Below are 24261 nucleotides of genomic sequence, written 5' to 3' on the forward strand. Positions count from 1 at the left end.
TTTAATTGCAGTCTTTTGTTAAATATTTTCCTCAGGACTACGATAAGCAGCCTTTGTTCTTACCCTTCAAATTAATTTAGTTCGAAATTTGAAAGCCGTACATCCATGATCTGACTTACTGGAAAAATTTTTCGTCAGTAATGGTTGCTATAATTCAGTTTGCAGATCCATTTTATCGGACTCGTTCTGGAATGATTCACAAATTTGAGATTTAAATGAGTATCTGTTAATAACGTGAACGACTCATCTCTATTTTGGAACCATACAATACAGTCATTTCAGATAGTGGCGGAAGGATTGAAAGGTCGGTGAATCAAAATAATATAATTTGGCACATGATATTGATATAATTGCAAGTAAGTGTCAGTTGATTGATCATATTTTTAAGGGACTATATATTTATAAAAACATGTTTACATTACAAATTGTTTTGATACATTGTTTAGAATATAATGCTTATTTCGTTAATTAACAAAAGGTTCCAGAAATCTGGTTAATATTTTTCCGAGAGTCGAAAAGGGTTTTTTCGTTTTCACCTTGTTTAAACTGATGTTATGAATGCAGCTATTATATATATTTACGGTTATTGGTTATTTTAATTTGTTTTGCCTACAACACAAACATCTAAATCTGAAGAATAATATGTACAATTCGGTTTTAAAGGCAACCAAAAAGCGTCAAGTAAAAATTTCACCAACTTATAAAAATGTATTTTTATTTATTATGAAAAACTTTGAATGTGCGAATTACATGCTATATAGTTTCACTATTGAAATGGCAAAATGTTTTTTGGGTGTTCTTTGATCACCATTAAAACTTATAAATATCGAATAACATCTGAATTTCTCAGTATAGATTAAAATATGTGACATACGTTTTAAGATTTAAAAAAAAACATATGGCAGAGAAAAAAAAAAGTTATGAAGAGAAATGTGCCATTCTAGATGAAGGGTGAAAAGTATTTTAGTATTTCCAAAATGAGTTGTACATTATTTGATCAATTTAAAATTAATGTCCTATTGCTAAACAAGAATTTTTTAGGCAGATTTTGAACCAGTTGTAGTTCTGATATTCTTTATTACAGTCCTAAAAGTCGCTTGTTACTTAATTTTTATGAAGAGTTTTTTGAAATATTGTCAAAAATTAGTATTTCTTGACGAGAAACAGAATACTAATCTTAAGACTAACCCAATATTTAATATTTTTGGATGCCTCATTATACCAATAAATCTTTATTTCCTATCATGCATATTTTTTTAAAAGATCACTTTTTAGAAAATACAATGCATTTTGTATAAAAATCGATCATTATCTAGAGTTTAACAGAGGAATAGTGGCAATATTAATATATCCCTGTATTGGAAACATGGATTCATTTTACCTCTTACTCTGAAATTATTCTGTTTGGTTGTTGTATTTATTATGACACAAAATGTTATCTTTTTTTATGATACCAGATGGTTTTGCATAAATGTCTTTTTAACATATTCATTTCAGTGTCCATTATATATGATGATTAATTAAAAAAATTTTGGGGTTAGACAGAAAATTTTGTAATAAAATGAAAGTAAAATGTTGTAAAAATGAATTACTGTTATAAAAATAATTATACAATGTATTTAAAGCAATGTCTGAGTATTATATCAGAATCAGATATGTGCTATATGGAAATAAATATCAAAATATTATTTTTTTAAAGTTTAATTAAAAAATTGGTTTTCTATCATATATAGAAATAATCATCATAAAAATTAAAAATACATTAGATAAAGGATTAGTTATAAAATTATAAATAGTATGTTATTATGTCAATAAAGTGATGAAAAAATTATCTTTATATAGGTGATTAAATAAATGTGCAAATTTATTAAAAATTTTAAGTATAAGTTCTTACTTAAAATAAAACTGTTGAATTCAAAGTTTTAAATATTTTAGAAAAAAAATTTAATTCTGTTTTTTGCTTAAGGAAAAATTATGGGACGTTAAATTATTTCAATAAATCTGCAAGAAGGCTAACCATTAAAAAGTTATTGTGAAGACTAATCATAAAAGAAATTATAAATAAAATCAGGATTTACATGATATACTGTCAATCAGTTGATCTGCTAATTTTACATAAATAACTTTTCTAGTTATAAAGGCCTCAAAATTTCTTTTATAACATTTTTTTTTAAAGAAAACTAAAACTTTCTTTAATACACTATTTTCTTGAAAAATGTTGGATATAATTATGGAGTGAGATTCACTTCTTCTATGATAAAAAAGAAGTAATCAGTAAATCCTGTAATTCTAAGTAAAATGGTATTAGAAATTTTATGAAAATAGAGACAATGAATTGACCATCTAGTATTATGCAAGAAGAATCAAGCTGTACCTTGTTATATAATACCAGATCGCAGCATGGAATCAGACTGGTGTTATTCTCCTGTTGATAGCAGATAGCATGCGAAATGGTACCTGGCTGTAATTGTCTCAAGGTCTTTATAAAATAGATAAGAGTTTTGTTCCTTTCCAAGAAATAGAAAGATCTTGGTTCGGTTAGAAAGAGGAGTATTCCATTACCGTTGAAGAATTAAAATAATACTGTTACTGCTAGTTGTATTTTTGAAAAGGTTTTCTCATGTGTAAACAAAAATTACAACATCAGCTGTTGTATGTTGCAACAGTTTTTATTATTTTTTTTAAAAAATTTCTGCTTGCTTTTACAACATTTATCTGTAATCATGAATTTAAATGTATTCTAATTATAGTCTTAATAAATGGTATTTGAGTAACTTCAAATAAATATGATTTAATAAATAGTCTTATGTGTTCACTAAGAATGTTAGTGTAATTTATTTGGTTCTGTATAAAACGTACATATATATATATGTTTTATTCTGAACCATAACTATATATATATGTTCTTTTATCTTTAAAATGCATTTTTTTTATAGAATTTTTGCAAAAAATTTAATGATCATATAATAAAAAGAAGAAAAAAAAATGAGTATTCTTCAATGAAATGCTCTGCTTAGTTTAAAGTATAAGAGAAATTATGTGCAGAACACTAAAATTGAGATTACTGTGAAGTAAAATTAATTACCAAAGAATATTTTTTATTTCTTTCATTTATTCTTGTAAATAGTATTTAAGAAAAATTGTATATATAAAAAAAAGAGTGAAATGTGATTGTAAAAAAATTTGTAGGCAAGTATTAAAAAGATCTAGATTATAAATTTCTTTTTTTACACTCACTATATTCCTTCCATTACCTTAAAAATAAAACAAAGTCAATAATGCTAATATTTAAAATAATGATGCTCTGACTGAAATCTGGTCAATCATTGATATACTTAAGTTGAAAACTCTTTAGTATAGTTGCTTACATAAAGCAGAAAAGAAGCATTGGAGTGCATTTGTTTCATTCACAGAAGTTATGTTGTCATTGACCTGCAATTGTTGTTACTAGGTTAAGCAAGTTTATTTTTTCCCCTGCAATTGTATATCAACATTTAATGTAATTTCTTTCAAATTTAAATTAGTTTATGAAATAAATTGGCTAGATTTTTTTGAAGTTTTAATGTGAAACCAATTTTGATTATTCCATGTAACTAATTTTATTTAACATATAAAAATTAATAATTTATGAAATATAATTTTATATGATTAATTTTTTGATCCTAAATTTGTATTTTTAATAAAGTTATTGAAATTTTCTTAAAACAGTTGAAAACATATAGAAAACTGTTAATTATTTGTTTAAATTCCATAACACAAACATATGCATAATTAAGTGAAGTGTTTAATTACCAGAATTATTCCTAGTTTAATTAAGTTTTGCTTAATTAAGAATTTAAGTACTCTTTCCTAATATAAATATAGTCATAAAAAAGATTTTTTTGTTTGGTATGAGTTTTTGCAAAAGTATTCTTTGTAGCATACATATTACTAGGCAAGGAAAGATTTGATTACCTAATAAATGTAAGAGAAGGAAACGAAAGAAATTTGTTTAAAAGAATTTGCATTGTAAGATTTGCATTTATTTTAAACTTTGCTCACCATTATAAATTGTTAGTCATTTTTAATATGTATAGTTTTGTATTTCATAATTATTTTATATGTGTGTGTTTTATTTGTTAGTTAGCCAATGATTTCTCAAAAGAGTAATTTATTCTTAGAAGAGTAAACAATTTTTTTTTTTTTTAATATTACTGTTTTATTTTTCACTATGCATATTACAGAAATATAAAAAATTATACTAGAATGAAATATATCATGTTTACATTGCTTATTTTAAAATAATGGTTTTAAAAAACAAAGCATTGAATTTAAATTGGTTTGCCATTTGAAGGAAAACTAAATCAAGTATTAACTTAAAAATGGAAGAACTATCATTTGAGAATACTAAAAACATTGCAGAGTAAATAAATCTATCTAGACATATTACTTTGATGTAGTAGGTTTGGAAATTAAGTCATTAAACTGAAATCAGTGGAAATTTGTGTTAAGCTTTAAATTGAGTTTTAGTGCAAAATTTTGATGTTAAATGCAGATCTTTGCTGAGGGGTAAAGAGGCTTTCTTTTCTGTAGTATATTCAAATGATGAATTTCCTTTTTTTTTTTTTTTTTTTTTTTTTTCCTTCTGTAAATATGTGCATAATTTCAAAATTTTATAATATTTTTTTTTTATTTTATTCTTTTTAGATTTTATATTTTTATTGAAAATTAATTTTTTTCTTTCTTCAATTTTAATAAGCTTTGAAAAGTGTTGAAAACATATGTTATTTTTATATTAAAAGCTGAACATTTTTTATTAAACAACTAAAAATTTCAGTGTGTATGAAGTCAACTTTTTAGTTATTGATTGCTGTTATGAAATTTTTTTTTATTGAAATGATTTTAAAGTACTTAGTTTATTTTATTGGTGTAAATACATGAGTTAAATATTAATTCCCATGATTTAATTCTGTTATTATTGTTATTGAGAATATTCCTGAAATATCTTTACTTTTTAAATGCAGATATTCAAAAATAAATCTAAACACAGATTAGTTTGTCGTTTCATATTATAATTTGGAACCTTCGCGTTTTCATTTCGAATTTGTAAACCTTTACACATAAATGGAGTAATTCCTTTCGTACACAATTGCTACAATGTTTCCAGAATCGCTAGTTGTTTTATGTGTATTTTCCTTCCTTGGTTAAAGGGTGGAGGGGGTAAAACGCGCATTAGGAAAATATATATATTTAATTTTTTAATCTGAGTAAAAAAAAATATAAGTATATATTGCACAGAAAGAAAAATATCTGATCTCAACTTCAGATCGATATCTGCATTATTTTCTGGAAATAAAATAAAAATAAAAATTCTGCCGTTTAAGAATGTCTAAGAATACATTTTTCACGTCCGAATTTTCGGATCGGCAAAAAAAAAAAAAAAAAAAAAAAAAAAAAAAAAATATTTTGCAATTTTAGGTAGCATAATCGATTTACAAGAATGCGAAATTTTAATTTCCTAAAAGAAAAATATATTACTCTGTAACGAAAGACCATCGTAAAATATTAATAGTGTTCAGGAGCAAAACATTCATCTTAAAATAAATTCATGTTTAATAATTGAGACAAAATGAGACTGAAATAAAATTTGAAATTAACATTTTTTTTCCTAAATTTTGATCTTTATAATACCATTTGAAGCTTTAGAATATTTTTTGAACTAGATTTATTCATTTAGTACGTGAATTTGTATGGGTAAAAAAGGTATATTATAGATATTTTTCGACGATTCTATTCTTTTCTATAGAGTTTAATAATAATAAGGAAAAAATTGATCTAAAATTTTTAGCAGGCATTCTTTTCTGTGTAGAGCTTATTAAGTAGAATTATAGAAATTTCGCTTTAATTGAATTAAAATAAGATTTATCGAAACAGACACTTTTCTTGAAATTTACTCCAAATCTAATTATGCTATCTTAACTTATAAGGTACTATCTTCATTGCATAGGTCTTTTTAAGATGTGTGTCCACTTTTGGGGCACTTTTTTTTAATATAAAATTTTTTAATTAAAATAAACATTTTTAATTACAGTGGGGGAAAAAACTTAAGATTTTCACTGGAAATGTTATTAACTTTCAAGTTATAAGAAATATTGAGCTAAATTTTAATACATATTTATAGTTACGCCAAACTTCCTCTAGCAAATTTCGTTATGAATATATTTCAACTATTTTTTACACCATACATATTTAGTATATTGTTATGAACTAAAAGTTTTAGAAATACTTCTAATTTTATAAGAAAACTCGCTACTTTTATCAAAAATTATAGAATTTTTCCATCACCAGACCAGTAATATAATTAAATATGAACCAAAGGGTTAGAATGCTTTTAATTTTATCGCTAGAATCAAGTAAAATATTGAAGGAAAATTTAATTTCAGCATTTAAAAAATCATTTTCTGAAATTTTGGTAATCACAAAGAAAAATAAAGAAAAAATGCAATTTTCCATAAAACACGATTAAAGATTTTAATGCGACACATACTTAAATAAATAATTGTTATCACGTTACAATAGTAAAATTCATCTCGTTAAAAGGTCAAACTCTACTTTTTTTTTTTTAACTGATTTTATTTCCTTTTAGTTAGATGTATTATTTTTGCATTATGACTGACACTATAATTTCACTGACAGACATCTCTATATCTAAAATCCGCTCTATATGAATTCTGTAAATTTTAAGCATCGGTGGATCAATTGCTATTTCTAGGTATTTGAAAAAGGTTATATACTGGGTATCCTACAATGCAAACGGGTGAACGGATTGCAACTAAATTTGGTCTATAAACTATACAGGAAATGCGCTAATGGAATTTCGAAGAAAAAAAAGTTGTCTACCAGAGGGCGTCTTTTCCGGAAAACATTACATTTAACACAATAAACGACCTAAACGGAATACAGAAACAATATTAACGATCCAAAACAGGAATTATGAGTAATAAAATGGAAAAGCTAGAAACTCCATAACGTTTCGTGTACGAAGTATCACAATTGGTCAGTTGGGATTTGCTATTGCACACACTGTCCATCGATTTGAAATTTTGGCAGGTAAATGAGAGTGGTCACGTGGAGCACCTTTCCTTGCATCGTCCTGGACACGATTAACAACTGCTCCTCTTGTGCAATTTCGTCCTAATCTGTTCTTGTTTCTGCAAACTCAAATGTTTTCTCATTTTTCAAACATTGTATTGTTATTTTTTCCTTATCTTTACTTAATGTGGTTCGATGACAAGGTGATCAGAAACTAATTAATAAATTCTAATATTGTTTCTGTATTCCGTTTTGGTCGTTAAGTGTGTTTAATTTAATGTTTTTCCGAAAAAGGCGCCCTCTGGCGGACATTTGGAACTCCCCCCCCCCGAAATTCCGTGATCGTATCTCGTGTATAGTCTGCATACCAAATTTCGTTGCAATCCGTTCACACGTTTGCGTTGTAGGATGCTGTTTATAGGAGAAGTTTATTTATTAACCACTCTGTATTCTGGATATGGTGGCTGATCATCCAAATACAAGCACGCGAACAGTGGCTAGTCAAATTGAAGTATCACTCTCCACGACATCGCGAGTACTAAAGGATGAAAGTATGCATCCTTTTCATGTCCAACGAGTCCAGGAACTGACTCAAAAGGATTTTCCTCGTCGAATGGATTTTACTCGCTGGTATCTGCAGAGAACACCCTAAATCCCGATTTTGGTGCAACTGTGCTTTTTACAGATGAATGTACATTTACACGTGAGAGTACATTTAACACCTACAATTCCCACCAATGGGCAGATATAAATTCACATGCATATCAGCGACGATTTTCCATAAATGTTTGGGAAGGAATAATTGGTGACCATCTACTTGGACCTTATCTTCTACCAGAACGCCTGGATAGAAAAAAATATCTGACCTTTCTGCAACAGTTGCTGCCAGAAATGATGACAGATGTTCCCCCTCGTATCCGGCGAGTAATGTGGTTCCAGCAGGATAGAGCACCAGCTCATTATGCGCCAGAGGTGCGAAATTATCTAAACGCAACCTTTCCAAATCAATGGATTGGGCGAGGTGGTCCTGCCCCTTGGCCAGCGCGATCGCCCGATCTTTCATGCCTGGATTTCTTTTTCTGGGGGCACCTGAAGAGTCTTATGTATGAGACTCCTATCGAATCTGCAGAAGAACTCGTCGCCAGACTTTCGGCCGCTGCAGGGGAGGTGCGCGATACTCCTGGCGTGTTTCAGCGAGGCCGTGCGCGAAAAAGATAAACAGAAGTAGCTATGCAGGAGGCCGAAAGGTTGAATTCGTGACGTCACAGTCGAAAGCCTCTGTTTAGCTCTGTTGGTGATGTAGGAAACGCTATTCCTATGCAGAAACTAACTATTTCGTCTTTCGATAGAAATTTTTCTATCTTTTTTTACGGATTCAAACTAACCTCGGAATGAATAGCCAATAAAAACTAAGAATTCATAAAACCTCTTTAATTAAACATTTATTTTCTTGCGGATTAAGAAGACCTTTGAAATAAATAGGGGATTTGTATCTTTAAATCCATAAGTTTCCTTTCAAATCAAATCGCATTTACAGAAACACAACAGAAGTACAAAGTTTTTGGCATTTACTTATTACTGAATGAATTTTTAACATCGACGATTAATTAAAATAAATATTTGAAAAAAAAATAGTACAAGTAAAATAAAAAACTTTTAAAGAGGCTTTGACACAAATTTCAATTGCAAGAAATGAATTTTGATAGAAGATCACCCATTGTTTAGAGAAAAAGTACCAGAAACCAAAAAACATTTTTTTTTTCATATTCATAAAATAGCATATGCAAAAAACTGATATTTCATTAAAAATCAATTTTAAAAAGATTAATTCAAAGTAGGAAATTCTGATGTTGGATAATCCAGTGTTTTGAGAAAAAATATACAAAAATGATAAATTATTTAATTTTATTTACATAAATTTCTAATTAAATTGTTAGAAACAGCTTTCCACATCACCCTGGGGGTACTGTTTCTAGATGCACTACCCCTTTTCAGAAATATTAAGCGAAGGTGGGTTCCCCAGTAGGTCTATTTCCTTCGTTTGCTAAAAGATTAATATCCTAAAGTTTATCCTACTAAGGAAAAGTTGACAGTTTTCTTTTCAAATTTTTAGCTCTAAGCTGGTCATTCTTAATAATGGGGCACAGGTTCTACAAAAAATGTAAGATTAAAGCTAACTAAAATTAAAAAAGTTAAATTAGCATTAAGTTCAAGGATCTCGACAAATTTAAATTATTACCTGTAATAAAAATAATATAGGAAATATTTCATTAAACTATTTCAAATTAAAATTCGTCATTCTGTATGTTTAAAAAATAACTGCGTTTCTGAATAATTTTCTAGCGATTTCCTCCAAAAACCTATTATTTTCTTTTGTCCACAATTGAATTTAAAAAATTATGTATGCTTTACATAAAGAGAAAAAGTCCATTAATTTTCAGCCGAACAATTTCGTTTTGCTCGGCCCGCACAAGCGAGTTGATTTTTTCCGTACTTTAGGCTTAGCCGATCTCGGAGAGTAACATTAATTTCTAACCATTATGAAATGCTTACATTTAAAAGAAGCTATTGAAATTTCTAAGCTTTAGAAGAAGAACCTAAGAAATGCTTAAATTACATAATTAAATAAACGATAATGTAGAGGTAATATAATCAACAATTAAAGCATCAAATTAGACTTGTCACCACGTGAGTAAATACAAGAACAGCTTTATATCTAAAAATATTGCAATCAAAGTTAACTCTAAAATATAACTAGATTATATTTTTGTATGGAACTAACATAAATTTAAAAAACTTACTTTAGAATGAGTTAATCCAAGAATACACCGGAATTTCGATATGTATTTCTTTAAATCACGCGCGCATTCCAATCGCAAGCACTCAAACGAAGGCTTTACGCTGTGACGTCACAGCAGCTAAATTTCTCATGTTTATGGCCTCCTCTAGGTAGCGCTCTTGTCTTTTTCGCGCACGGCCTCGGTTTCAGAGGGTTCGTGAATCCCTTCTTCGCCGTTGTACCGCATGCATCGCCTCTAATGGTCAGTGTTTCGAACAACTATTGTAATCATTTATAATTAAACTTTTTTTTATAACGTAAATTGTTCTTTGTTTTCTTTTTTGTCTCTTAAAATGAAATCTCTTTCAGCGCCCTCTATCACCTTCGGGTTAAAATTACGGCTATGATTTCTTTGATGAATGTTGTTTGTTTTGGTGTTTTACTATCACCTATTAAAGTTTGCTTCATCATTTATTATTTTGCTCATTAGATACAAGCGTTTAAAATTTTACCCCCTGAACGCGGTTAAATTTGCACCACTTAACCGCTCCCGATGGTTTCAATTTTGCGCTCAAAATTTAAGTTAAAGTCTAAGCTTTAGTAAACATTTAACAAAATAACAAAAAATACTGGTAGAAAGTAGTTGTTCGGTACTCCAAAGTCTAGAGCGCCCTCTATCGGCATTTTTTAAACTTTGTCTTAAAAAAAAATTTTTTTAAAGAAAATACTAATTTAAAGAGTGATTTTAGCGAAAACCGCAAATGAATCGATCCATTTTTCCGTTTTTTTATCATCATTTAAAATTTAGGGCCCTAAACTTTGATGGTGCCTATCTCCTTCGGAAGACGTTTGGCACACTTGGTTTCCTATTTACTATTACTCGTCTTGATGTGTACTATCACCCCTTAAAGTAACTCCCATCATTTATGAAACACCCTGTTTATATATAATTTCGTGTATCTCGAAAATGTCTCTAACAATTTGAATCGAGTTTTATATTTAGATAACGTTTTGTTTTTTAAATTTATCTATCTGTGTAGGTGTCTTTCCTGAAGAAACGTGATTTTACACAAAATTTTTTATGACTAATTATTAGAGGAGAAGAGCATGGCATCACCAGTCCAAGCAGAATCTGAACAAACCGAGGTAAACATCCGAGAATAAGCAGATTCAATTCCCGTTTCGAACAACTTGAATGATGCGTGTTTTGCGGATCCTCAGTTCGATTAAGTTTTTTTTTTTTTTTTTTTTTTTTTTTTTTTTTTTTACTCATAGATTTATATTTAAAATTTTTTGCTTTTTAAGTTTATCCTGAAAAAACGTGATTTTACACACACACACAAAACCCTGCCTAGCCAAACTTGGTTTTCATTGTAAATGTGATACATGAAGTCGGAGTCTTCGAAGACTGTAGGGCATAGATATTTTGCCTGCTCAGATTTTGAATATATTGAGCAGGAAAAAAATGTGCACTGGATGAGATCTTAACTCCAAAGGCAAATGATATTTTTTTAATAAAATTGTAAAAACGAAACTGCTAATTCTTTAATTATGCCATAAAACGTTTTTTTCTGCCTTTTACTAAAAGAAGAATAATTTCTTCAAAAATATTTGAAAATGCAGACGATATTTTTAAAATTCTTGGCGGCTGATACAATATTTTGGCATTTGCTTAGAAACTCCAATGCTTTTCAACAGCACATTTTAAATTTTGTAACAAACCTGTTAGTATTTTTTATGATGTTTTTGTTAGTTTAATATTCATTTTGTAGTAAATGTCTAAACATGCAATAACAATATAATCATGTTTTATGATTGTTTCAATATGGTTATTTCATTATTTATGATGATTTCAATATTTACAAAAAATGGAAAAGAGTTTTAAAACTTTAACTTAAATGATAAAGAATCTAACTTTTCCTTCCATTTTGCCAAGGGATTTTTTTTTTTTTAATTTCACTCATTGTAGTGTGATAAAGTAATTTTAAACGAGGATTAAAATCGCGTTAGTCAGATTTTTCCATAAGAATTTTTACCCGGAAATGAAAACAAAAAAATTAATGTATCTTCAATTTTTTCCTTTTACTTTTTTGTATTCGAAGTATGGTAATCATCAAAAAATTTTAACTCGAGATTTTGACGAATCTCCACATATCAGATTTCCCTGAGTTCGAAAAGCACATTTTTCTAAAATGTCCGTCTGTCTGTTTGTGACAAAGAAAACTCAAAAACGCTTTGAGCTAGACGTCTTCCGATTGAACTTGTCGATTGCTGTCTAATTTTGTGCAAAGTCAATTCAGAAGAGATATGTCTGTCTGGGTGTTCGATTTAAAGTTAACAAGAACACTGCGAAGCAAAAAAGAATTAGATAAATATATTTTGGTACATAGATTTAACATCTACAGTGTAGACATTGGTGAAATGTTGAGCCAAATCCAACAAAGATTTGACCGTCTGTCTTTCTGTACTTTCAGAAGCATGTAAACGCGATAACTCAAAAGCGCACTTACTTAAATATATGAAATTTGGTATGTTTTTTTTTTTTTTTTACTAGAAGTGTAGCTCGGTGTAAAATTTTTGTTTCAATCGGATTTTAAAAAATTCTCTCGAACACAAAATTCTGTTTTGGATTACTATTAAGCAAATGCCAGGAAATATTCATCAAAAAAAAAAAAAAAACTCCCCAAGAATTACTCTGTAGATTAAGCAGAAATACCAAATTGGCGCTAAAAGTTAGTATTTCATAATTATCGTACGCCAATGCTTATGTGTCAAAATCTTTATTAGAGAATATGCGAGAAAGTTTTGGGCAGATCCCTCCCGCTAGTTGAGATCAGTAGCTATTCTGGTTTCCTAGATTTTATTAGTGTAAAATTATGAATTAGATGAATTTCATTGCGACATATAACTATAATCAAAGCTATTACTTTAATGTTGATTTTTTTTCCCCTCCTCTTTCCTCTTTTCTTTCCTTTTGTGCTTATTTTAAAGACCAAATTCGATTATTTACTTTGCTACTACCTCGTCTCTAATTTGGTTATTTCACAAATTCCAGAATTGATTCCAATCTTCATGGAAATGAGTGTTTGTCATGGAATCATTTAATTTCAAAAAATAATTTCAATTTTGGGCTTATGCGCTTTTTTACCTTCCAGTTCAGTTGGTGATTTTCTAGATCACAAAGATTATAGTGTAAGTGTTTCGTTTCACGAACGATGCTTGATTATAAAACAATAATAGGTGAATTTTATATATTAATAACGCCAAAAAATATTTAAAGCTCAGTTGAAAAAAAAAAAAAACATCCGTTCCTTTTATTTTTGTGAGCACGTTGCCAGATACAGATTAATATTTTTGTGAGAAGATAATTAAAACGATTACGATACAAATAGTATATCGATACGCAGCACTCCCACCTTTTGTATTGATTTTAATCAAGACAAAACTTAATAAACATATGAAAGTAAACCAAAGGGGAAGAATGTTTGCGCTAGAGAAAAACTTAAAAGTGATATTATAATAACTACTAAGTATGAGAAACTACTATCACAGAATATTGGGGTATAGTACTTAAAATGAAATCCATAATATTGCTTAAAATTGCACTATAAAATAAATTTCTTAAATAAAGGAGATGAAGTTTCTTTAGAATCAAAGGTTTTACCTCTGTAGCATCTTCACTTCACGACTACTTCATACTTCAGGAGTCTCTATGATGATATCTTCAGAAATTTCAGAAGTACGTGACTTGATGAGTTGGAGAATTGCTGGTATATCCTCGGATCGTATTTCTACTGGAAAAAGTTGTTTAATCGGCCGAATAAGAGTATTATAAGCCAGTTTCAATCAAGCGACTCTTAAGTTTTCCGTCTTTGCCCAAGATCAACTCGTGCTAAGAGCCATTTGATTCTTTTGGAATTATTAGATCCCACAAGCACGATATGACCCTCTCTCAATTTGTAACGTTGTTTATCTTCAGAATTTTTTTTACCAACGCAGCTAAATATTCTCTTTGGAATCTCTTGCGAAAGTTCACACGAACTGTTTGAAGTTAGCACAGTCTCTTTCGCAAATGGTTGCTGTCAATTAGATCTAGATCAACTGTATCGCAATGTAAGATGGAACAACTTCACGCAAAAAAATGGGCAGGAGTCAAAGGCTTTGATTCTTCAGAGTTCTCAGACGTGTAGGTTAGAGGTCTTAGGTTGACGATACTTTCACATTCAGCTAATACAGTAAACATTTCTTCGTAGCTAAGACTAGCTTCCCAAGGTTTCTCTTCTGAAGATCCTTGAGAACTAATAAGACGCTGCCACCATCCACCGTACCAAGGTGCACTTGATGGATTGAAATTCCACTTTATTTGTTGCGCTGCACAATCTGATGGAATTGCCTCCCAGTTTAAATTTTGAAGTGTTCTTTCTTTTCCCTCAAAATTAGTTCCTTGATCTGTATATATAATACCTCTTCATAGAAACACTGGACCAGCTAAATGAACACCGGCGTCTTGAAAGGCAGCAGTTCTCTGGATACGATCGGCTGGTAAAGGCACGCACTCTGTTGTCGTATTTTCACGGAATGCCTTTGGCATGGCATGTACTTAGAAATCACTTCTCTTATAATCCTTCGTCCTATAGGGTTCCAAAATTTTCTTTCAAATGTCTCAGTATGGTCTGTACACCAATATTCTTTAGGGTCTTATGTATATGCTCAATTAAACGTAGATTTATTGGATGATCAGGTAGAACAATTGGGCATTGAAAGTCCTCGTAATCTTCTCCAAGTATGAGGCATATGAGACCTTCAGTATACCTTCGTTTTCATAAAATTTAATTGAAGTTTCATACTTCTTCCTGCTTTCTTCTGACCACTCGCTTTGAATCATTTTTATTAGGCATAATGCAGCATTTTTAAACTCTTCACTGATTTCTAGAGCTACAATTTTCTCTCGAGTTTTACGAAAGTTACGCAAACATCCGTACTAACAATGAATATTTCGAAAAGTATAAAGATCTTTGACTTACAACTTCTTTCTGTACACTTGCTGCGGTCAACACTATCTTCCTGCATTCTTCCAATGCTTCCTCCAGACACGACAAATTCGTCTCTGGCCAAGTTCATTCGTCTTCTCGCAACCACAAGGGTCCCTCCCACCATTTCTGTTTGAAAAGGTCGTAAAAATTACAGGAATGGGATGGTAAGTCTGGGGGTTTAATTCTCCTGATACATGTCTTCATGCGTTGATATCTTTTAGCACTCTTATTTTCTTTATTACCAACAAAGTTATTCCAAGGTCCTTGTTTCTTAATCCACGCTAACACAACCATGGAATCATTTCAGAAGAATGTCTCAAGAAGCATCCTCAGAGATTCAAGAATCGACTTATATAACCGAGCAGCGATGACAGCTCCTAATAATTCCGCTCTGGGAATCGTTGGACGGTTCATTGGTATCACTCTGGATTTTGCAGCCACTAAATTTACGAAAACGTTTCCTTGGTCTTCACATCGCAAGAATGCACGACAAGCATAAGCAAAACCCGATGCATCTGAAAAAAATTGTAAAGTTGCATCATCTGCTTGACCTCTAAACATTCTTGGAATAGAGAATTATTCAATCAGACCAAGATGTTTTGCCCAACTATGGAACCTCACTTAAAGGTCCTTGGGAATTTCTTGGTTCCAACTCAATTTTTGTCTCTAGGCGTCTTACGGAATCAGTTTCGGAACAAGCATTGCAGACAAGAATTTCCTATTGGATCGTATACACTGTTTACTATTGAAACTAACATTCTTTTACTCGATGGTAGACTTAGATCGACGGTTATTTTGGGTAAAGCACGTGACATTTTATTTGTTTCACAATTCCATTTAAGTCCTAATACTGACTATATTGGGTCTTCAGGACAACCTGAAGAAATCCAACATCTTAAATCGAAACAGCCATCTACCAATATTTCTATTGCCTGTCTCTTCAAAGTTTGATATTGACATTCACTTTTGGTACTGGTTATCAAGTTACCAACGTAAAAAACATCTTCTAGTTTGTTCCTTGTAAAAGCCATATCTCCGCCTCTAAATTTCTCCTAACCAAGATGCTATAGTATCGCTGCATTCAACAGGAAAGGAGATGTAGTTAGGAAAAAAACAACGCAACAATGTCTATATTCGACAATAGCAGAACAATCAGTATCCTTATATCTCAAGAACCGTAACACATCTCTGTCTACAGGATTTACACTTATCTGTAAAGATGCTGTAATATTAGCAGTTATTCCCTCAGCACCCCATCTGAATCTGTTCAGCAGTGGAGGAATATGCAGTGTCGAACTTAGTCCTGTACTAAGACAACCATTCAATGAAGCACCACCCTTAGTCTTGAATGAGCCATTAAACACAGATCGTCTTTTCGTTGTTGCGCTCGATAACTTAATGACCGGTCTGTGTGGTAAGGAGTAGGCTGAATGGTTTACCTTTGAGGACTCAGCCTCTTCAATAATCCCTCCTTTTGCCAATTCAAGAAAACTTTGTTATATGTATTGAATGTGTTCTTGCACTAAACGCTTCGTAACAGGACAAAGTCTGGCTACTGCTACTTCACGATTGTTTCACAAAGTATGTCCAACCATCCAAGGCAGTGTAACGTCATAGCGTTTTTCATCGTTAACCTTCAGGGTTTCTTACAAATGCATTAACGTGTCTTCTTCCAGCTTAATAAAAACGAAAATTATTATTACGTGATAGTAAGTATTTTTATTGCACTTGACTCTGAAATGGTGCAAAAAATCAAAGTTGAGGCTTTGATTAAATCAATATTATTTGCTAATTAAAACTAATTATTGTTGTTTTACTTTTAGACACACTGAAGAATACCTTTCCGCTTTGTTTACATTTTTCGAAATTTTTTGTCTCCCGTCTAAGAATCGTCTGAATAGCAAGACAATACATGAATTAACTCTGCATTTTTTTAAAGATATTAATCTGGTGTTCAGTGATATCAGATGAAGGAAGACCGATCGGGAAGACAAGTATGATTTGAGGACATCAGGGTTCGTGAATTATATTGAACAGGGGGTGCAGTCTCCTAGTATATATATATATATATAGAGAGAGAGAGTTTTGAAATATTCTGACGGTTTTCAAAATTGTATTACAGGAAAACGGCTAAAGTTTAAAAAAAAGTAATTGTTGCATCAAAGTCATGTGACAGAGCATAAATTTTTCCTTCCACAGTTTTTTTTATTTTGGTTCAAAAAGTTGTCGATACATGGTGCTATATGTCCTTTTATTATTCCTCCTGGATACAAATCATCAATATACGCAGCCCCAGTAGAGTTACTGTTATAGTTACTGTTTCTACTTTAAAAGTAGTGTTCATTGACTGGACATGGAGTAGAAAATGGGAGCAGCATATTCTGTAGGAATGTTTCGGAAATGGCGTATTTGTTGAAGGAAAGGATTTTTCTTGTATTGGAATTCTACCTCTCGGGTAACAGTATTACTGCAATAAAAAGTAGCTTTCAATGCAAAGTCGCTAAGGGTCCGCAGTCGAATACAATAAAGCAATTATACGAGATATTCAAACGAACGGGTTGGAAATTTTAGATGACGCCGTTTGACTGTTACAAAAGCAAATGTACAAACCTTTGAGGAAATAATTGTATGCTATCCTACGAAAATCAATCAGAAAAACTGTAGCCGCCGCATGGTCAAATGAGCGAAATGGCGACGCATTAAGATAGTACGTCAGTACTTATCCTTGTTCCTTTGCAAAATTCAAGCACCGCAACCCCTTTATACCGTACCCGTAGAGAAACTGAACATGTTTGCGAATGAATTGCTGGGCATGATTGACGGCAGCAATATTGATGTGAACTCTATATGTTTTTCAGATGAAGTACAGTCCCAACTCGATGGATTCTCCTATAAACAAAATTGCCGAATTTGGGGCATTGAGAACCATTAAATTTGTGTTCCAAAATCACTTTTTTCACAAAAAGGAATTGTATGGGCAGAACGATAGAGGTGTAATTGGACTCCTTTTTTTTTACATGTTATAATGAGTTCAAAAAGATGTATTGAAAGATGTATGATTTTGTGAATATTGAAAATGCTTTAGTCGAACCATCAACGACATACTAGTTTATGCAAAATGGCTCGCAATCTCACCATACTGCTGATGATTTCTTTTTTTCAGAGGAATATTTTAATGACCATGTAATTGCGTTAAGTTACATACTTCACAGGAAAGGGAATACACTGGCTACCGTATTCACCAGATTCAAATCATTGCGATTTCTTCCTTTGAGATTACTGGAAGGATGCAGTGTGCCAGAGAAATCCTCGGACACTTGCAGAACGTCAAGAAATAATTAATTATGCATGCGCAACCATTCCATTGACCTATTTCTAGAAAATATTTACCAATTTCGTCTACGATTACGGTATGTGATTGCGGCTGATGGTGGACGTTTTGAAAACAGTGTACTGTAATTTTCACTTTATTAAAAGATTCGAAAACATCAATTATTTATTTATTTACACGTTTTCAGCTTGCAACGCCATCTATTGCCATCTTTTTGACCTAAAACCGAAAATTGTGGGAGGAAATGTGTATGCACTATTTTGAATTTGCTGCATTAATTGTTTTTTTAAAAATCTTAATCGTTTTCCTGTTAAGTATTTTTTTAAATCGTCAGTCTATTTCAGGGCACCGTTTATGTGTATGTAATATGATATTAATTTTATATTAATACTAATTTTCGGATAGAGCACGTCAAGACGAGTATTTTGATATATAACAAGTGGGTCCCTGAATATAGCGTCATAGTCTAATTACACAAAAAACGTTAATAATGAATCCGATAATTTGTATTCCAAATTACGATGCATACGACAATTGCCCAACAGGGAAGCTTCCCTAGGTAATTATGCAAATTCGTGGCAACCAATGCGAGGAAAAGCGTGTCTGCAAGTGAATATGCAAATTCCAGCAGCGGCATAGAAGGCTGGAAAACAGGTTTGATGAGAAGGAGTCGCGCGTTATTCGCTAAAAAATTTCTTTTTAATTCTTTGTGGTTCTGAAATGAGTAAATATTCGATTGAACATGTTTTCATGGTGCTGACTTATCATGAATTGCAATGATATCACAGTATGGTAAAAGAATGCGACAATCACAACAGCATAAACGTCACGACGAACATAAGAACATACGAAAGTTTTAAGGAAACAGGCACTGTGTTGCACAATGTGCTAGCGAATATGCGAGATGCGTGCGAGAACAAAACCTCATGTTCAGACAGTGAAAATCTTTGAATGACAATGACATCCTATTCTTTCGTGGCATAGACAAGATAAGTAATTATTGGTTTATGCCAGATAGTGCTAGACCTCCAGCACTCTCGAAACTTCATTCTTTTAGCTGAACATTGTCACGGTAGACTGATCGAATTGGATTCCATTACAAAACAAATAATGGTACAGAATGGCCACCTTCCTTCCCAGATCTTAACCCATGCGACTTTTTTTATGGGGTCGCTTGAAAGGAACAATATATCTCATACATCATTCAACATTGGATGACTTGAGAGCAGCAATTGAAACCGAGGTTAAGGAAATTGGAACAGATGTTTTGCAGAAAACAATTGAGAACTTCGATTCCAAACTTCGTTATTTTATTTGTTCGAACGGCCGACATGTCAAAAATAGATTGTATAGAAAGTTTTCAGTAAACATTCATTTTCATTCCCCCCCCCATTTCTTGGAGTTTTCATGACACTAGCTTCATACCTTAATTAGATTATGACGCTATATTCGGGGACCCCACTTGGTCGTTATATATATATATAATATGTGAACATAATATTTTAAGCAGAATCGTGGCCGTGCACTGAGAAGACACCATTAATTTTTAAAGTTCGCTTTTATTCCTTCCCGGAAGGCATAATTTGTGTGCCAGGAGAAGAAACGAGCACAACAACACAGAACGGCACAAGAGTGAAATGAGGAAAAACTAATGAAAGATTTATCCATGTGATTTTATACTGTGAGATTTTGATAGGGATTTCTTTACACGTGTCGATTTTGGTAAGGGAAGTATACGGATTTTTTTAAAGAATGTCTTAGCTTGACAATTTTTTATCCCTTGACGCTGAGTGTGGGAATTTCAGCAGTTTTACATAGCTTCTGTTGCATTAATTAAATAAAAAAGGTGGAATTGAATCTGGAAATAAAATAACTTTTTAGGGTTAAATGAAGCTGAAAAATTTAGAAAATAATTAAATTTTAAATTAGATTTTAATTATAATTACATATATAACATTAAAAAATGGTTAATTTGTTTATTTTTTTATTTTATTTAATTTATTTATTATTATTATTTTTTTTTTTTATTTTTTTTTGCCATTTGTCGTGACTTATCTGTGTGCGTTACGAGTCTACTTTTTATAATTACTATCAATATAATACGTTTTTTTCTACATTTCTTTCTTGAATTAAAGTATTTTCATTATATTTACATGTATATGGGTTTTAAACCATTCTTAATAAAGTACAAGACTGTTTTTTTTTTTTTTTTTTTTTGCATAATTAGTTGGTTACATTTTTATATATTTGTGGAACGTCTGTAAGCTTTTATTATATTTAAAATTTTATATTAAGAGTAAAGATTCATCAAATAATTTTTTTTTTTTTGCAGGTACATTGGAATAATGAATGGAAAAAATGCGTTGCTTGGAAAACAGTATGAAAAGATGTATCTAAACTTTTAATTCAAAAATGTTTTGATCAAAACACCATGAAAATTGTGATGAAAAACATGAAATTTTAAGTAATATTTCCTGTGAGCAAACTAGCTGACCAAGATGTTGTGAAGAAAGTTAAATAAGTGTAATAAACGCTTTACTCATCAACAAAAATTTGCTTTTCTCGTGATCTGAATGGTACAGAAAAAAGAAGACCTTTGTAATTAGTAATTACAATGTAAATATCTACTAACTCATGTAATATTTCATTCATAAATTTCTGGCAAAAGTTGTAGATAGTTTTGCCAGCAACCGATAACGACAAATTTACTATAAAACAAGATTTTAAAATGCTTTTGTAAGTTTCATGAAAATAAAGTAATAAAGCAACTACAGTAAACCATTTTCAGATTAAAGCAATTTGAGATGAAATTTATGCTCGTTTCTAACAGACAAACTGTATGTGTGCGAGATGTGTAGTGATGCGTCTTCTATGCAGCAGTATTTGCAGCCACATTTACTGATGTACACGGACGAGAAACCGTATACTTGTGATACATGTTCTATGACATTTTTTGGAATGAGCAATTTAAGGAAACATTTAATAACGCATACAGGAATGAAGCCATATAGTTGCGAGACGTGCAATAACGCGTTTGCTCGAAATTCCGACTTAAAGAGACATTTACTGATACATACGAAAGAGAAACCGTATCCTTGTGAGATGTGCAATAACGCGTTTTCTCGAATGTCCAGCTTAAAGAGACATTTACTGATACATACGAAAGAGAAACTGTATAATTGCGAGATTTGCAATAAAACGTTTTCTCTGAGGGGAAGTTTAAAGAAACATTTACTGATACATACCGGAGCGAAACCATATGTCTGTAGTATTTGCAATAAAGCGTTTTCTCAGAAGGTTCATTTAGAGAATCATTCAGTAACACATACGGGAGAGAAACCATACCGATGCGATATATGCAATATGGCGTTTTCTCGAAAGACCAAGTTGAAGAGACATTTACGGACTCATACAGGAGAGAAACCATATGTCTGTAGTATTTGCAATAGCGCGTTTTCTCAGAAGGATACTTTGAATACACATTTGCGAATACATACTGGAGGAAAACCGTATATTTGTGATTTATGCAATAAAGCGTTTTCTCAAACGGGCAATTTAACTAAACATTTACTGACGCATACGAAAGAAAGATCTTATGTTTGTCATACCTGCAATCGCTCGTTTACTCGGAATGATCATTTAAAGAGGCATTTACTGACTCACACGAAGGAGAGACCGTATATTTGTGATATAAGTTCTAAGACATTTTCAGATCGTAGCCATTTAAGGAATCATTTACTCACGCATACGAAAGAGAAACCCCATGCTTGTGATGTATGAAATATCGTGTATTCTCGAAAGTACGACTTAAAGAAATATTTACTGACTCATGCGAAGAAAAAACATTGTGTTTGTTATGACAGTTATACGTCATTTTCTGATCAAACAACTTTAAAGAGAAATTTACTACAAAATAGAAAAAAACAACAAATGATTCACTTGGTAGAGAAAACTCATGCCTGAACCGGAACAAAAAAGTATTTTTTTAGTAGCTGAATTTTTAAAAGATACTGTAAAATCAAGTAAAAAAAAAAAACATGCTTCTACGATTTATGTAATAGATAATGAGTTGAGCATGTGTACACTTGTGACTTGCTTATTAAAACATTTTCTCAAAAAACTTATTTAAGGGAACATTTTTCGATACATACGAAAAAGTAGCCATAAAAGTATGACTTGTATTAAAGCATATTCTGCGAAAAGAAAAATTACGTGTAAGGAAAAGGTATTGTAATATTTTTTTCCCCCTCTGTTTTCTGAAGACGGATTTGAAGAGTGCATTTTACTGCAATCCTGTAAGAAGAAGTTACACATGGATGAATTCAAGATAATATGACTTTCCTATACAGGACATTTCCGTGCCATACATAAAAATATCAGTCAATGGCCTTTTGAAATAGGATTTTGTCAATGATAAGAATTACTTCTGGAAGAGGTTAGAACGTTTTAAATGTTATCTACAAGAGTGAGATTTGGCTAAATTTGACCTTTTTAGTACATTTTTGGATATTTAATGTCCATGACTTTTAATATAATGTCAATAATTTCCATAGTGTGTTTTACGGGAGATGAACTGTATTTTCAATAAATTTATACAAAGATGTATGAAAAAATATTGAAGAATGAATATTTTTTACTATAAAATGTTAAACCTATGTTGAAACAATAATCATGTCTTCTGTATTTTAGATAACTAATATCTGAACTAATAATTTGTTCCTTTATTAAAATCTAATAACTTTTATTAATCCGGATTTTCTGAGTTTCGTCAAATTTCTTTTTGACTCATTTGTTTGATTCAATACCTTCGAACACACACACACAAAATAAATAAATAAATGTTTTATTATAGTCTCTTAAAAAAAAAAGAAGACAGAGTTGTTTCTGATGCTTAAAATACCGTTAAGTGAGGCTAGTGGTATTGAAATGACTGGTAAAGAGATGCTACTGAGTTTCGCCATATTTCTTCTTGACTCATTTGTTTAATTCGGTATCTTTAAACACAAAAAGAAATGGTATTTTATTATAGTTACTATAAAAAAAAATGACGGAGAGTTGTTTCTTAGGCATGAAGTACATTTAAGGCAGGTTAGTGGTATTGAAATGACTGGTAAGGAGATGTAATTGCTAAATAATTTTTGAAACTTCGTAAATAACTTGGAGGAAGCCCAAACTACGGAAGGTATACTTTTATCAGGTGTCGTGTTATTTGAACTTCAAAACATTAATTTTCAGAATATCGGTACCTTCACAAATTGAAACTTTTATGATTCTTTTTATATGCTCGACTTCAATGTTGTTGCATTTTTTCTTAATTTCACTTTTGTTAGGAATTAATTATTTATCGGTTATATCACTTCTCATTTCGTATATGAAATGTAGTAAGGACAAAGGCATAGCAGTCTCTTTATCAGCTGGACAAAATGCTATCATTATTTATTATATTTTTTTTATAAAATTTTAATTATCTATTTAAAAATCACCAAGCCACAATCTCCTTATCGTCTGGTATAAAGTCCGGTAATATGAATAAAACCTCATCTAGCATCTTAAAACTACACTGCTATCATACAGATTATCATTGCATAGATACACAAGTTTATTGTCTAAATAGTATTTTGATTGGGATATATTCTTATTTATATATATTCAATAAAATTTTAATTATCTATTTAAAAATAAAAATTTATGTGAAAAATCATATTTCAATAAAATAAGGTTTAATTTTTAAATACACTGCGAAATAAAAGGGACGTTATTTCAGTATTCCTCAGTTTTGTATGCTGTTCTATCTTATCCTCCAAATATTTTCAATTTCCTTTTTTAATTTTTAACTTAACGTATATTTGTCGTTGTTTGACTTGACTATTCAATCTTCGTTAAGATTTTTTGTTCAATGAGCTACGACATATTTGAACAGTCTTCGGTAAATCAACTTAAACATCCATGTTAACTGACCTAAACATACTTTCGGCGACTGATATTTCTCTTGAGTATCCTTCATTTTCTTTCCATATACTTATTGTCAAAAATTATAATATCATTTC

General features: G+C 30.9%; 1 protein-coding gene across 1 annotated transcript; it reads left to right on the forward strand.

The window, feature by feature from the left end:
* The first annotated feature begins 262 nt into the window (after positions 1-262).
* LOC129974836 (zinc finger protein 92-like) lies at positions 263-22863 on the forward strand. The gene is made up of 2 exons (XM_056087602.1): positions 263-356; positions 20547-22863. The coding sequence occupies exon 2, from the start codon at positions 21065-21067 to the stop codon at positions 21992-21994; it is 930 nt and encodes a 309-aa protein (XP_055943577.1). The 5' UTR covers positions 263-356; positions 20547-21064; the 3' UTR covers positions 21995-22863.
* Positions 22864-24261: the final 1398 nt, after the last annotated feature.

Source organism: Argiope bruennichi, chromosome 7, assembly GCF_947563725.1.
Source record: "Argiope bruennichi chromosome 7, qqArgBrue1.1, whole genome shotgun sequence".
Lineage (NCBI taxonomy): Eukaryota > Metazoa > Arthropoda > Arachnida > Araneae > Araneidae > Argiope > Argiope bruennichi.